General features: G+C 36.9%; 1 protein-coding gene across 1 annotated transcript in view; it reads right to left on the minus strand.

The window, feature by feature from the left end:
• The window catches only part of LOC150076552 (uncharacterized), a 382951-nt gene that overhangs the window by 14137 nt on the left and 351724 nt on the right, over positions 1 to 17090 (minus strand). The window contains exons 14-15 of the mRNA XM_090387042.1: positions 13068 to 13249; positions 10426 to 10537 (exon numbers count right to left, since the gene is read on the minus strand). Coding sequence (XP_090243168.1) covers positions 10426 to 10537; positions 13068 to 13249 — 294 coding nt within the window. The remainder of the gene's footprint in view (positions 1 to 10425; positions 10538 to 13067; positions 13250 to 17090) is intronic.

A 17090-nucleotide genomic window follows, 5' to 3' on the forward strand; every position in this document is an offset into this window, starting at 1 on the left:
TTTTGTCAATGATATATAGGAATTTTGCTAGCAGGGAAAAGGAGGTGATTGTCCCTCTGTATAAGGCAATGGTCAGGCCACGCCTTGAGTACTGCGTACAGGTCTGGAGGCCTCATTTTAGGAAGGATGTAGATTTGCTTGAGCGTGTACAGAGAAGAGCAACACGATTGGTGAGGGGAATGAAGGGATTCTCTTACCAAGAGAGGCTTAAGTTTTGCAAATTGCAGTGGCTGGAGACTAGGCACCTGCGCGGTGATCTGATTGAGGTCTATAAGGCCTTGAATGGGTTGAGCACGCTGAATTCTGATGGGATCCTTCCACTTGTTCAGATTACGAACCTACAGGGACATAAGTTCAAATTAAGAAAGGACAGATGTAGAATAGATGTGCGGAAATTTGCCTTTAGCCAGCGGGTGGTTAATTGCTGGAACAAACTTCCATCTGTCGTTGTGGAAGTTGATAGGTTAAATAAATTTAAGGAGGAACTGGACAGGCATTTGGAGGGAATGGTGTGATTTTTTTTTTTTTTTTTTGGCTGATGCTGCATAAGCTCCTACACTTGCTTTCTTGCATCATGTGCCACTACTACTACTACTACTACTACTACTATCCTTTTTACAAAGCATGTTCCCCGTTTCCCTGACAATAGAGTCACCAACAACTACTAGTTCCTTTGGGACCAGCGCATTCTGCCTTGGGGGTTGCCGCTGTGTTGCACGATGACCAAGTGCAAGCTCTGGCACTGATGTGGGCAGCTGAGAGCTTGAAGGGCCCCTCAATTTAGTTCCTTCGAGGGCATCCACCCTGTCCTTCAAGCTCTCAGCCCATAAGAACGCTGAATTGTTGCCTGATTTCGATACACTCCTTCCATCGTGCACACACACTTAAATCTTTCGTCTTGCCATTCTCTCTCTCTCTCTCTCTCACACACACACACACACACACACACACACACACACACACACGCACACGCACGCACGCACACACACACACACACACACCCCCACCATCCATCCATATATATATATATATCTGCCAATATGCTTCATATTGCAGGTACAAACATGTAATGCTTACTGAAGGAGCACTCCATCTCACGAAAAGTTTAGGTGTACCTAATAAGGTGACCACTCAGTGCATGTTATAGTAAATTATTTCAGAATTTGCTATGAATTACACCATAAATGCCAGTGCAAACAATATAACAAAGGAGGACAGGAAGCTGATATTCTGAGAACCCCTATTCACCACACATGTGAAAAAAAGATATGTGAATGATGTCCTATCCATATTTAAGATTACAACAGTTAGTTAAACTAGTTTTTGAACAGTGATTCTTTCTATATGATTTCTTTGGAGGAAGAATTCATATGATGATACTATGCCTTTTCCAGATATTAAAATAAATATCTGCTTATTTGTTGCATCAGGCAAATATGTAATTGACCAGAGACAACATTCTAGACATGCCTGATGCCAGAAGGGTTTACACCAGATCAAAAAAGATAATAATGAGTAAGGTTATAATAATGACAACGGTTTTCTTGTGGTATTGGTGGTCTACAAAGAATAAAAATAAACAAACATGGGTTTGCTTTATAAGTATGAGCAAAGTATAATGAAAGAACCTATCAAGAAAAAAGATTCCATTAGAGAGAGAGAGAGAGAGAGAGAGAGAGAGAGAGAGAGAGAGAGAGAGAGAGAGAGAGAAATTAATGATGGCTGGTTAGCTGTTTGGTGTTTAATGATGCATTGGCAACTAAGACCATAATGCACAAAATTAATGATAGCTTCTGTCTAGTACTCCTGAGGAAACTGTGCCAGCCAACCTTATCCCAAACAGAAGTGGCCTGCCAAGAATTTCGAAGAGTTTGGAAACTGCCTGCACAGATTTAATGTGAAGCAACTTCTCGAGTTTTCAGTTTTCTGCCACTGTAGTACAGGAGATGATGTGTTTATGACTAGTTTTTAGGCTAGTCCATATTATTAGCTGATATTCCACCAATAGAAAATTCTTAATGTGGGAGGGTGCATCAGTTAACCAGATTTCCACAGCATATAAGACAGAAGAAGATAGGTTTTTATATAACAAAGAATGGTATCTGAGTTGGAGACATGAAGGAGCTGTTTTCTCTATCTCACAGAAAGGTAGAACTTTAAGAAAGCTGATTTAACTGGAGGAAAACCAAATAGGAAGGTTACGATTAAATGAAGAGGTTTTCTTGGAAAAAGAAATGTGGGCACCCTATCAGGCTATAAAGGCCAAACAGACTAAAATAATTGGTTGTTGTTGTTGTTATTTGGTTTTTAGGAGCATTAGCAACTAAGGCCATATTGCTCTGGGATATGCGGTGGTCATTCCCTGACCTTTCCGCATCCTCCGCATTTGGTGGTGACTTGCTCGAACCCCGGTCTAATCAAGAAGCGTGTGCTATGCACTGCTGCTCCTTCCCACCTGGCTACAGAGGCGCCTCTAAAATAATTGGTAACCACAGCAATAGCATTATTAATAAGTGAGTTGTTTTGATTTGCCAAATGAATTCAGGTGTAAATAGCTTAGATTTTAATATCACCAGAAAAATCGATGAGAGATAATTGCGCACACAGAGTAGAGGTGGGATTAAAACTCTGCTGAAATGCTTGCCAGGCTACTCCACCACCCTATGGAATTACAGCAGATACTTCTTTAATTAGCAAGAAATCAAACTATAATAAAAGGGTTCTACACAGGAGGGGCCTGCTGTATGAAAAAGAGCAAATTACCTTATCCACTATAAAATTTTGCTCACATGTACAATGGGCAAACAATATCAAATGCAAAGGGAAAACCAAGATAAACCAGGTCAAGTTGACCCTTGCAGTTAATGGCATAAGATGCAAGAAAAGTAGCTTCTAAAAGAATAGTAATGGTGGACACACCTTTCTTCCACAGTGACTGCAGAAGAAAGGAGGAAGCAGAATGGATTGCTGAAACAATTTAAGTACAGGGGGTCCATGGTATTTGAGTATTCATTAGCCAAATCCCCACAGTTACAAGGATTTGAAAATTAAAGAATTAAAGCTTTTTCTCTTGTGAAAATCGACCAAGCACTTGAATATTTTTTGTAAGAATGATCCCACAACAAAAGTTAAGCGTGAAGTTAAAAGACATAACTAAATGCTACAACACAATTTTATCTGAAAAAATATGGCATAAAAAAAAAAAAAAAAAACACTTAAAAAAAAACAAAAAAAAAAAAAAAAAAACAAGAACTCTGGATTCGTTCTTTATTCGTACAACTGAAAAATAGTAACTTCAATAAACTTTACTTAACCTTACATTGTGCAGCATATTATAATAAAAAATGTCTAATAATATAATTTTCTAATTTTTCAGTTCCTTTATTCATTTTTTTTACTATGTACAAGTACATAATAAACATTACTATATAATATCGGTGTAGATACACTATAGACAACTCTTAAAGAAAAACTACAGTAGTAGTAGTGGTGTGAAAGGCATAATTTCATCTGTATTTCATATTGTGCCCAACCTTCACAATGAGTTACCATGTATTGCACTTAGAAAAGACTATTGTTACTTATTCTAGGTGGCACCGTTTGCAAAATGGTATGGGATAAGATACTCTGTTATCCACATACCATCCCTATTAAACTTAGCAAAGCAAAAAGATGTAGGAGAGGAAGAGGAAGAAATGCCAGCAAAAGAAGAAAGGGACAGTTACTCCCACTCACTGACTGAACTAAATTGCTCACAAATCCTTAGAATAGATAACACTTCTCCATCCTTCACAACAAGTTACCATGTATTGCACTATCTCAAATAAGTAATGCTTCACTAATAGAGAAGATTTGTTACTTATTCTTGGTGGGCACCCACCCAGACAGCCCCATTTCAAAGCTAGTTGGCTTTTCATCCACCCGAGGTAGTGCAATACATGGGCAACTCGTGAAGGATGAGCACAATATGATACAGATGAAATGATGCCTTTCATCACACTACTACCACAGTTTTTCTTTAAGAGTTGTCTATGATGTATCTACACCGATATTATATAGATATAGAATCTTAAACTCAAAATATTATGCTTGGTTTCATTTATTTAAATAATAAACATCACGAAAATTTGGTCCCTGTTTTAAGTGGAATTTTCTGGAACAAATTATCCTCGGATATTGAGGATCCCCTGTAGTGATGATGATATAGCAATAGACTACCAATCCTTTAATAGTTCAGGATTATAGACTTCAGGAATGGAAAAGTTGGAATATTCGTGCCATGATGAAGGGAAAAATTTTGCAGTACGACATATATTAAACACAGAAACAGAGAGAAAGAGAGAGACACTAATAATTTTAAAATGTAAGTGCTGGCAACCTTTATAACAAAGTTGGGATGTTATCCAGCCCAGTGAAATTGCCAATAAAAGATTCTCCCAGAAAGGGTTAGAGGGAAAAACTGAGAGAGTGGGAAGAGAAGAAGGGTCATCAAATCTGCCAGCATGTCAAGCCACGCAAAGAGGTCAGAGGAGAAGAGAAATCAGTTTGAGAATGGTTGCATGTCTGGGTTGTGAGGTTCTAAATTGTCTTTAACATTGTGTGGTGTCTTTGAAGGTTTGCACACACACACACACACACACACACTGTATGTTATATTTGTTTGGTATTTTAACAACAGTATCAAGAGAATAGACACTTGTGTAAAACAGTATATAAAAATTAGTGTGTACTGTATAGTTGAACTGAAACCATACAGTACAGTGAACTTAGTAGTTCTAAGAAACATCGTGGATTCAGGAAACTATACTTATGTGATGTTTCTAATACTATTGGGGGGGGGGGGTAGAAGTCAGTAGAGACAAACCCATCCACAGTTGATAAGCAATCATGCCTGCCACCTCCTACTTTAAACAGTTCTTATATAACACTTCAGTATGTTGTCAGAACTGAATGTGTGCAAACACTTACAAAGCCACTGCACAATGTTACAGACAACTTAAAACTTCATAACCAGATATGCAGCCATTCTCAAGCTGCAGTCAGTTTGTTCCAAATAAGTGAAGAATTCTGTTTCCTACGAGGTATGTGCTGATGATTCTGATAAAGATCTGCTGCAGTCCTGCCAGTTTGTTATTGTGAGAAGTTGTTAGGATATATTTCACAGTTAACAGTGGAAACACTTGGGAGGCCGTCCTTTACCCATGAGAATAAAGAGATATCAGAAGAGCTTGCTTCTTTGCATCGTATGCCTCTACTAATGCTAATCCATATCCATGCTGTGGTAAGAACAAACTTCTGTAAATTCTTTGAAAGAACTGATATTTGTTGTAAGAGTTAATTGTTTGTGATTAGCACAGGTCTTTCCACTGACTATTGTTGAATGACAGGTTTATAATCAGAGTAGATTTGTGCTTGTCATAACAAGCACAGATCTACTGAGATTTGGTGCTTGGCTGGTGATCTGCCTTTTCACTTCTGGGAATTCCAAGATGCCCTAGAATCCTGCAGGCCTTTACTAGTTGCTGATTTGCATCACAGTGAATTGGAGTGCAGTAATTTATCCTCAGTTCACCCACCCCCATATCTCATGGTGCTGTAAAATCAATATCAGGGCACCAATGGTGGTGGTGGGGGAGCTGACTTGGAAGGCAGTTACTGTGACTGATGGGCAAACTATCAAATACAGATGATAAATAAAGGTAAATTAGGTCAAGTTGACCCTTGCAATTAACAGCATAAGATGCAAGAAAGGTATTTTCTAAAAGAAAGAGCCAAAATTTGTAAAGTTCAGAGAAGCAATTTAAACTGTGAGGAGGATGTGGCAATAAGCTACCAGTCTTTTAATAGTTTCGGATTACCAATTTTAGAATACTCTCATCAGGATGGAGCCTTTGTTAACAAAACCTGCACTCAAGGCTTTTACTGCACCAGCAATATAAGATAAAAAAAAAAATAAAAATTCTTCTTATGTGCTCCATTCCTTGCTTATCTTTGAATTTCCTAAGCTATCAAACGTCAACTATTTTGGAAGTAACTTATTCCTGTCACTTACAACTCTGTGCCACTTCATTATTTCTTGTATCATTAACTATGAAAATTCTATGGTTAATGATTCATATTAACATCCTTCTCTCAGAACCTTAACCTAAAGTTATGTGGAATATGAAGTCCACATATTCAAAGTATTTCCTCATATGGGTATTCTCTTGCCAACTGTTTTTCATGAAGCTTGCCATCTTTTGGTTATAGGGTGCTTCCCCATTTACAAAAATGACTATCAGAAGGTGACAAACATACTGAGGAACAAAATGAGATAACCATTTAATTCAATTTTGCAGAGATTGTCAAAATGTACATTCCAATGTTGCATTAGCACTTATAGCCTCGGGGTGAATTGTTAGACCCCCATGTTTTGGGAGCCTAACTTAGGAATAGCAGTTTTCTTCTGAGATGAAGTGGTAGTTCATCTGCTCCCACATAAGCTTTTAACTGGGAATTCTGAATGACCAAGGTTCACAAAAGTATTGTCAACTGAACCACTCTATAGCATTATTTATAGCAAAAGCAATACTGGGGCACCATAGCACAGGTGAGATTTGATGTATAGTGGGAAATATTGGTCAGCACCCCCAATGTCATGGTTGCGATTAAGCTAAGGATATTTTTAATTTTTTTATTTATTATTTATTTATTTATTTATTTTTTTTTTGGTTAGGATCTTCATTGTAATTTTTCTGAAAATCAAGTTAGTCTTAAAAGATGGATACAGTTGAAGGGTATTAAAGGACAAGATCCCAGCCCTAATTCTGCTTCAGGATGTAGTTTCCATTTTTTACAATTGGAAACTTCATCCTGAGAAATGGTTTTGATTGATTGATTTGATTTGGTAGTTGTTGGCGCATCGGCTTCTGTGGCCATATTGCACCTCCCAAGGTTTTTGCAGTACTTTGATCCAAGCCCGAGGCGGGAATCGAACCCGCGACCTTTGGGTTGCCGGGCAGGTACTTTTACCCACTCGGCTAGCCCGGTCGGCCCTGAGAAATGGATAGCAATAATTATCTACTTGAAGAGGAGATAGCAATTATGCAACAGCCATTAGTCTATTTTACTGATTGCACACTGAAGTCATTCAATGTTACTGGTATATTGAGAGTAGAATGAGATAGAGGTTGCTAGCATAAAAATAAGTTTTGACAGTAGCAAAAATGTTCTGTCATTTAATTTATCCTGATAGCAAAGAGTGTGGTACTCTTTCTCCCTGGATGAGAAGATATTAAAATAATGAACCTGAAAAGTACAACATTAAAGGAAACCCTACTAAAGAAAGTAGATAACTTTATAGGCCAAATGTGTGCAGACCTTGAAGAATGCCATGTGGTGTCAGAGGATCTCTGAAAGCTCAGACACTATGACCAGATTTTTTTTTTTTTAATGTCTTCTAGTTCTAAAAACTAGAAGACAAGCATTCTAGTTGTCTGCCTCAAACTTTGTTCATGAGATCCAAAAAGAAATGGCACGTATACTCCACGTGTAGTAAGCTCCACATATACTGATTTTTGGTCATTATTCAAGATGTCACTTAAGCCTGATGTGAATGATTTCCTTCAAAGTTTTGCCAAGACAGCATAAGAAAAATTGATCAATAATTATAAAGATCTGATTGCTTTTATTTTTTCACTGTTCTGAGGAAGACCACTATGAGTGTGAGTGATGCTGAGAGCTAGGATGGATATTTTCAGAGAGAGAGATGGAGAGTGCAGCTGAAAAATAAGCAAGGAATATGGGGCATTTAGACATGCTGATCTCACCAGCTAATAATGCTGATCTCACCAACAGATCAGCATTATTAGCTGGGCTATTTTAAAATATCTGAAATACTAGTGTCACAAATGGTTCATTATAAGTAAATAAATGGCTAAGTAATTAATCTCTCTCTCTCAGGAATTTTCAGATAGGGAGAGATTGAGAGCAGAGATGAAAATAAATCAGCAAGGAATACTGGTCATTTACAAATGGCATTTAAACAATAGATAAATATTCCATTAGGCTGGTGCAGCATAAGCCTCACCCTTCCTTGCATTATATGGCTAATAATAATAATAACATAAACTAGTTGTTCATGATATTTCTCGTATTCATAAACTACAGAATCAAAAGTAACCCCCTGAGATTTATGGATGGTAATAGCACAAGCCCGTATCAGTAGAAAAAGATTTCGTTTGGCCGAGATCGTTGTTGTTATCATTCAACAAAATACTCTTACTTCTTCTTGTGATCGGTACAGTGTCTCTAAATCTCAATTTCTCTAGCCATAGCAAACTGACGAGCCTTCAGTCTCGCAGATCCCTCAAAGTCAAAGCTAGTTGTTGCAGTATACTCTGTCAAGCCGGTTCAAAAACCAATTGAAAATCCTCAGGTAATTCATCTGAACTCAAATTTTCTGGATTGAAATCTTCAGGAAGTTCTTGAATATAATTTCGTGATGTCGACGGTCCAGCTTCTTGATGAGAAGTCGATGTAGAAGGCTGATATTGATAAAAATCTTGAGATGCAGATTTTATTGAACTCTGCATTTTTTTTTTTTTTTTTTTTTTTTTTTCTCTTAAGTAGTTCTTTTTTTTGACATGGGAAGCTTCTTCGGTGGCTTAGAAATTTCTATTCTTGCATACTTCTCTTGATTTCCCTCAGCTGGAGTTTTGGCCATCTTCGAAATACTTTTATAGGTATTTTTACAATTCAATAGTTAGCGAAATCCATTTGCAGATTAGTATAACATCAGAACCAAAAACTATTGCAAGAAGCTATTGTTTGTTGAAGCGACGTTTTATTGTTTTGTTCTTGAATCAAAGCCATTTAAATTTTAAGCAATGAAATGGTCTTGTGTGAAAGAATATTCTTTAATAAAATCTACAGATTTTATTCAAGTCTGCATATTTTTCATTCTCCATGTTTTTTTAAACTCATTCCTTTTTGACACGAGAGGCTTCTTCGGTGGCTTCGAAGTTTTTATTCTTGTATAATATTACTACCCACTGCTTACTCTACTGAATCAACATTAGTGACTGAGTTAGTGGCCTTTAGGAAGTGACGTCATTTTCATATCTTAGTATGAACTTACTCTACTGAATCAACGTTAGTGAGTGAGTTAGCATCATTAGCGCCATTTAGAAAGTGATGCCATTTGCATCATTTAAAATCTAAATGGTCAGCTTCCTTCATTACCAATCAATTGCGTGATTTCCGTTACAAGAAAATTTTATTACAGATCAATTGTGTTACCAATCGACTTTACTCTAGTGCCTCCATAGATCTTTTCACATCAAAAACTGTAAACTCAACACAGCAAAAATCTATGACTTCAACTCTCCTGAAAATTCAAGAAATCCTGAATAACAAATTCCAATTAAATTGTTTTGTTTGATATTAAATCAGCATCTGAAGATATATTAATTCCAATTCTTATCTCTTTATTTTGAAAGAATACTTGTATTCCTTAACCCACATACTGGCAAAACTATTTTAATACCAAGATGGATAGCAATCTCCTATGGATCCTATCAAACTATTCATGTCAAGAAAGGTAAAAAATATGTAGTATTATCATCTATCCTCTATTTTTATACTGAAACAAATAGAATCATATCCTAATTTAATCTCATATGCCAATCAATGATTTGAAGCTTTTTGCAACTTCAGAGAACCCTCAGCAATAAAAAACCAATTAACAAGTGGGTAGTTTGAATAAATTTAAAGAATTAGACAAATTATTAGAGAAGAGAGAGTGTGTGTGTGTGTGTGTGTGTGTGTGTGTGTGTGTGTGTGTGTGTGTGTGTGTGTGTGTGTGTGTGTGTGTGTGTGTGTGTGTGTGTGTGTGTGTGTGTGAATGGTGCAAAAGCTTGCTTCCTTCCATCATTTGGCTGTTAATATTTACACTAAAAGTACTAGGCACCATTATGCATATTTTAGGTTCCATGGCAACCTAAAAATATATATACTTAAAGAAATTACAACATTTGATAAAATGAGATTAAACAAAACAAGCAGGTGTTTTATTATTTGTTTTCAAATACCATAGTATGTATAATATGTTTAAAAATTCAAACCTTGCAATTGGAGGCAAGTAAAAGTCATCATACACAAAATTAAAACAAGTTTAGAGGAAAAATAAACCCATTATTACGTCACTTGCATGACATTTTTATGCCATCAAGAAGAATGAGAGTTGTAAGACTCCCTTTTCTTTTCTCATGGTCAAACTTATTTTGTGATTTCGAAGACCTTGCTATTAAGCCAAATATGTTATAATGACGGCAATGTGTAGTAGTTATTCATGTTGATAGGATACTAAAAATTTCAGTCGCAAAATAGAACTATGCAATGAAAATAATATATCTATAATTCTGCATACACTGTACATCTACTTACTGTATAGTTGAGCTGGAATATGAGTGGCATCTCCATAAGTGGCGGTATGAGAAGTGGGCACCATTCCTACTGGCTGTGTTGACATTACACGTGGACCAACCATTGAATAGATCTATAAATAGGGATACACACACATATGTATGAGGACCAAAGTGCATAGTTACATAAAAAGCCCTTAAATTAAAAAAAAAAAAAAGCCCTTAAATGGGAGAGGAGTCTCTACCATTATAAATCTTATCTCAACCTCCTTTCTAGCTCCCCAAGATATAATTCAAACTCTCAGCTCAATTTAATCTACTTAAATGTCTTCTCAACATTTAACTGTATACTCCAAGCTCATCTGTTTTCTAGGTCATTTCTACTCCATGTCAGGTCACTTGTTAGCATTTCTACAAAACTCCATTTTTAACAGAAAAGTTATCCTCTGCTCTACAAAGCCAAATCATGTTAAGAACAATTTTGGTTGGCATCACCCAGGACAACACCCTATTAACTTTGCTGTTTTTTCTTGCTAATTCCTCCACTGACACAGCATAATCTACCTCTCATCTCTTATGCTGATGACTTGATAAGGCCAATTTCCTATTCTGCAGAACAAGCCATATATAATAATACAGCATCAATGATTCTTTTAAAATTACACATATAACTTTAAGCTCTATTTTGGTCTTTTCTAAACCATCTAAAATCTGCCCATTAATCAAGCACTCCCCCTTTCAGTCACTCCTTTAACTGGTAATTCTGCAGTTCAAAGTTCGAATCCACTAAGAGCTTTGGCTCTACTCTAGCCTCATATTCAGGACAATTCCAATGCTCAGTCATATGACAATGCAGTAAAAATGTCCAGAAGGTATAAACAGCACAATCGCAAAAATTCAAGTGGTGAATTCATTATCAATTTATATATCACATACTAGCCATCCTTAAACTTTTATTTTTTCAGTGTCGAATGTTCTATGGAACCATCAACTTATTTGGCACATTTAAAAAAAACTGCTTAATTTTCAGTGCTTCTGTACGTTGATGATCAATAATGTAAAAAAAAAATTGGGGCAGATAATTTGGTTTTAATGTTTCTTTCTGAGAATTGATGATCTACCACAGCAGATATCACAAAAACTCTGCCAAAAGTCTATAACAAAATCATTGAAGCATTAAAATACCTTGCAAATGATGACAATTAAAAAGCAGAAACACATTGAAAAGCCAACACTCTTTTATGATGCATCTTTCTTTGAATGAAATGTGGAATGATTTACTATAGAACACCAACAAGACCAACCTATCACTTCATAACACTAACCTAGAACTTGAAACAGCTATAGAGCTAATGATGGCACTGCAAGGCTACATGAATTTGCAATGAGCCAGTTTTCAAAAGGCTGAAAAAGCAAGCAATCAAAAAGTTTCAAATATTAAATACAAAAATATTGATAAAGCTACATACCAAAACACAAAACATTTGCTTATGATAGTCTTTCTGGTGATGCAATGAGGAAACCTTTCTGCCTATAACTGATAAATTGGTTGCTGAACTGGAAGGGCATATAAATGCTCCTTTCAGCATTATGACACAGTTTAGAAAATGTCTTCTGATAAAATTGCAAAAAAAAGTAGCTCAATTTCAAAAAAGTAGCTCACTATTACAATATGCAAATAACTTAGGAGCCCTCTTTTCTTAGAGCTACAGGGCGTTTTCTTGCAAAATACTAAAAAAGAACAGGACAATTCAAATACCTAATCAGTGCAAGATTTAAACAAGTTTCTGCCTGGAAAAACCTCGAAAGTACATTAAAAACACTAACCTTATAAATTAAAAATAATTTATTACCATATAATTGGATGGGAAAATTAGTTTTAGCTGATAAAAACTATTTTAAAAGCATTACTAAATGTGTTATTGCTAATACTGTGTATATTTGCTATTCCCTATTATAATATAGAAATAATGAATGAATAACAGTTTATTCTTCTTCTTCTTGATTCTCATGTTTTTATATTTTTTGTAGCATTATATTAGTTCCACTTATATATATATATAAAAAAGAGAGGGGAGAAAAAAACAGTTCAATGTTGGTAAGAATTAACTTTTATATGTACATAAAGGTAATTTATATATACACATAAGCCCAAACTGGAGGAGGATCAAAAATTTCATCTGGCACTGGCTGAGATGCATAAAACCATTGTACTTTAGAAGTTGTAATATTAGATTCTTGTTGGCAGCATGCCTATCATAACAACAACACAAAGTGAATGTTATACACATTTGGATAAAATTTGTTTCCACAACTCTTTATTTCCGTTTCACATACATATGATGATTCACTTCTATGTATTCCATCTGAACTTCACATTTGCAATACTTATCAAGTTTCAGACTAAGAAAGGAAACAGATTGTTACCTGATATGTCTTAGTTTTAATGTATCGACACCTCAGTTTTTACTACTTTTACCATCTCCAATCATTACTATTTCCATCTGTGTAGTATTTTATCTTTCATACATGCATTATTTTATTTCCAAAACCTACTACTCTCAGAATTAACTGTTTGTATCTTCTGTCAGAAAATATCATAAGAAAATATTAAAAGAAAAAATACACTGGTACATCTTTTTATTAAATATAAAGTTTCCTTACTTGTGGGTATGCCATTGCTGTTTGTGGTGTTCCTGGAGTTGGAATCATGCCTGGTGGTGGGTTATACTGCATAGTAAGTTGGGGAGTAGGTATGGCTGCAGGAGCTAAAATAGGCTGCCCTGTTGCTGCTGCAACATGGACTGAAGGTGTCAGATCATGACGAGCTGGCACTGCAAGCGGAACTGCAAAGAGAAAAAAATAAGCTATTTAGCACTTTTTTCATAATTTTAAATCTAATTTTAATTTTCATAAATTTTAAATCTAATAGAATTCATTCAACAGAGTGGATATAAATCATAAAATAATTTCCTTTATTAATTCTCCTTTTGTGAGTGATTGTTGCGCATAAGCTGCTTTGGTCATAATGTGTCTATTCATTTATTGTAGAAAGAAATGTGAAATGCTCGTAAAATCAGAAAAATCTGAAATCGAATGATTAAAAACTGCAGTTTGCTTCAGGAAGTTGAAAGATTCCCAAATGAGGAGTTATTCAGGGAGGGGAATGCTAGAAGTGTATTAAACTTTGGCAGTGAGCTAGATGATTTTCTAATAACTGAGAGCAAAGTGGAGGAGAAATTGTTGAAGATAAACATAAGGAGGAACCTGAGGTGGATGGGATCTATCCAGTTATATTAAACGAGGCAAGCAAAACCCTTAGCTATAATTATGAGTGCTTCCTTGGACTCAGGGGAGGTACCCATGGACTGGAGATGTACAAATGTGACCCCAATTCACAAAGGAGGATCAAAGGGAGACAGAAGTAATTACAGACCTGTTAGTTTAACTTCAAAATGGAGGCACTAGTTAAAGAAGCACTGCAGGATCATCTAGACAAGACTTCAGTTATAGCTTGAACACAGCATAGGTTTGTTAAAGGGAAGTCTTGTCTGACCAATTTGATTGGATACTATGAAGTGGTCACAAAGGAACTGGATGCAATGTTGCACATGGAAGACTACTGCACAAATTGGAGCAGTGTGGCATTGGAGGCAAATTGCTGGTATGAATAAAGGGATGGTTGAGTGGGAAAGGACAGAGAGTGGTAATCAATGGACACTGCTCATCGTGGACTAATGTTATTAGTGGAGTCTCTCGGGGTTCAGTGTTGGGTTCATTGTTGTTTTCTGTTTTTATAAATAATATTGATGATGGTATATCAAGCTTAATGTCCAAGTTTGCAGACGATACAAAGGTTGGCAGGGTTGTTAAGGACACTAATGACAGTATGCTGCTGCAACAGGATCTAGAAAAGTTGAGCAGATGGGCTGAGAGGTGGCAAATGAAGTTTAACATTGACAAATGTAAAGTACTACATATGGGAAACAGCAACCCCAGAGCAACGAATCAACTCTGTGGTACTACACTGACAGTGGTAGAGAATGAAAAGGACCTGGGGTAACTGTGCAGTCAGATATGAAGTTTTCTGAGCAGTGCAGACAGGTTCCAGTGTAGGTCATGGGGTCTTGTCGATGATATACAGGAATTTTGCAAGCAGGAATAAGGAGGTGATTATCCCCTTGTATAATGCAATGGTCAGCCCACATCTTGAGTACTATATACAGTTCTGGAGGCCTCATTTTAAAAAGGATGTAGGGCTGCTGGAACAAGTACCACAGAAGGGCAACAAGATTAGTGAATGGAACGAAGGATTGCTCTTACGAAGAAAGGCTTAAGTTTTGCAAATTACAGTGTCTGGAGACTAGACACTGGCGAGGTGTATAAAGCCTTGAATGGTTTGAGCATGCTCAATGCTGATGGGATACTGCCTCTTGATCAGAATAATCACCTGAGAGGGCATAATTTCAAATTGAGGAAAGACAGATGTAGGATAGATGTGCGGGAATTTGCCTTTAGCCAGCGGGTAGTTGGTTGGTGGAACAGACTTTCATCCCTTGTTGTGGAAGTTGATAGCCTAAATAAATTTAAGGCTCAGCTGGACAGGTATTTCGAACAAACGGAGGGGTGAAGTGGAAGGGTTTTTTTTTTTTTTTTTTGGCTGATGCTGCATAAGCTTGCTTTCTTGCATCATATGCCTCTACTAATGCTAATGGTAATAGATGCTATCAAGTTACGCTATACCAGAATGATCACCATATTAAATTAGTTACATCCTTAGCTAAATAGGAAAGATATACACGCCCAAAAAGTGATTAAAACCTTCGAAATACTTATTTATTATAATTAAAACCCTACTATTCTTCTGCCTACTAGTTATGCTACGATATTCCAACCAAAACGATACGATAGTGTTGTAGTAGTAGTAGTAGTAGTAGTAGTAGTAGTGGCACATGATGCAAGAAAGCAAGTGTAGGAGCTTATGCAGCATCAGCCAAAAAAAAAAAAAAAAAAAAAATCATCACACCATTCCCTCCAAATGCCTGTCCAGTTCCTCCTTAAATTTATTTAACCTATCAACTTCCACAACGACAGATGGAAGTTTGTTCCAGCAATTAACCACCCGCTGGCTAAAGGCAAATTTCCGCACATCTATTCTACATCTGTCCTTTCTTAATTTGAACTTATGTCCCTGTAGGTTCGTAATCTGAACAAGTGGAAGGATCCCATCAGAATTCAGCGTGCTCAACCCATTCAAGGCCTTATAGACCTCAATCAGATCACCGCGCAGGTGCCTAGTCTCCAGCCACTGCAATTTGCAGAACTTAAGCCTCTCTTGGTAAGAGAATCCCTTCATTCCCCTCACCAATCGTGTTGCTCTTCTCTGTACACGCTCAAGCAAATCTACATCCTTCCTAAAATGAGGCCTCCAGACCTGTACGCAGTACTCAAGGCGTGGCCTGACCATTGCCTTATACAGAGGGACAATCACCTCCTTTTCCCTGCTAGCAAAATTCCTATATATCATTGACAAAACCCCATGACCTGCCCTAGCAGCCTGTCTGCATTGCTCAGAAAACTTCATATCTGACTGCACAATTACTCCCAGGTCTTTTTCATTTTCTACCACCTTAAGTGTAGTACCACACAGTTGGTACGTTTCTCTGGGGTTACTTCTACCATATGCAGTACTTTGCATTTGTCAAGGTTGAACTTCAGTTGCCACTTCTTAGCCCATCTGCCCAAATTATCTAGATCCTGTTGCAGTAGCACACTGCCATTACTGTCATTAACAACCCTGCCAACCTTTGTGTCATCTGCAAACTTCGACATTAAGCCTGATATACCTTCATCAATATCATTGATAAATACACAAAACAACAGTGGACCCAACACCGAACCCTGTGGGACTCCACTAATAACATTAGTTCACGAAGAGCAGCACCCATTGATTACCACCCTCTGTCTTCTCCCACTTAACCATCCTTTTATCCATTGTAGCAACTTACCCTTAATACCATTCTGCTCCAATCTGTACAGTAGTCTTCCATGCGCAACAGTGTCAAAAGCTTTCCTGAAATCCAAGTATATGATATCAAAATTATTTTTCGCATCCAGTTCCTTTGTGACCACATCATAATAACCAATCAAATTTGTCAGACAAGACTTTCCCTTAACAAACCCATGCTGTGTTTGAATTATTGCTGCAGTCTTGTCTAGATGATCCTGCAATGCATCTTTAACCAGTGACTCCATTATTTTACCCGGAACAGAAGTTAAACTAACTGGTCTGTAATTACTCGTGTCACCCTTCGATCCACCTTTGTGAATTGGGGACACATTTGCACATCTCCAGTCCGTGGGAACCTCCCCTGAGTCCAAGGATGCTCTCATAATTATGGCTAAGGGTTTGCTTAGTTGCTTTGCCGCCTCCTTTAAAATAACTGGATAGATCCCATCCACCCCAGGTGCCTTTCTTATGTTTAACTTCAACAATTTCTCCTCCACTTTGCTCTCAGTTATTACAAAATCATTAAGCACACTGCTACAATTTGATAACCTTCTTCCATTTTCAAACTGTAATAATTCCTCACGTGTGAATGTAGATGCAAAATACTCATTCAGTTTGTTTGCTATCTGAGCAGGATCATCAACAGTCGAACCATCGATGTCAAGTGGACCAATCAT

Source organism: Mastigoproctus giganteus, chromosome 13 (genome assembly GCF_048544385.1).
Source record: "Mastigoproctus giganteus isolate SK-2022 chromosome 13, ASM4854438v1, whole genome shotgun sequence".
Lineage (NCBI taxonomy): Eukaryota > Metazoa > Arthropoda > Arachnida > Uropygi > Thelyphonidae > Mastigoproctus > Mastigoproctus giganteus.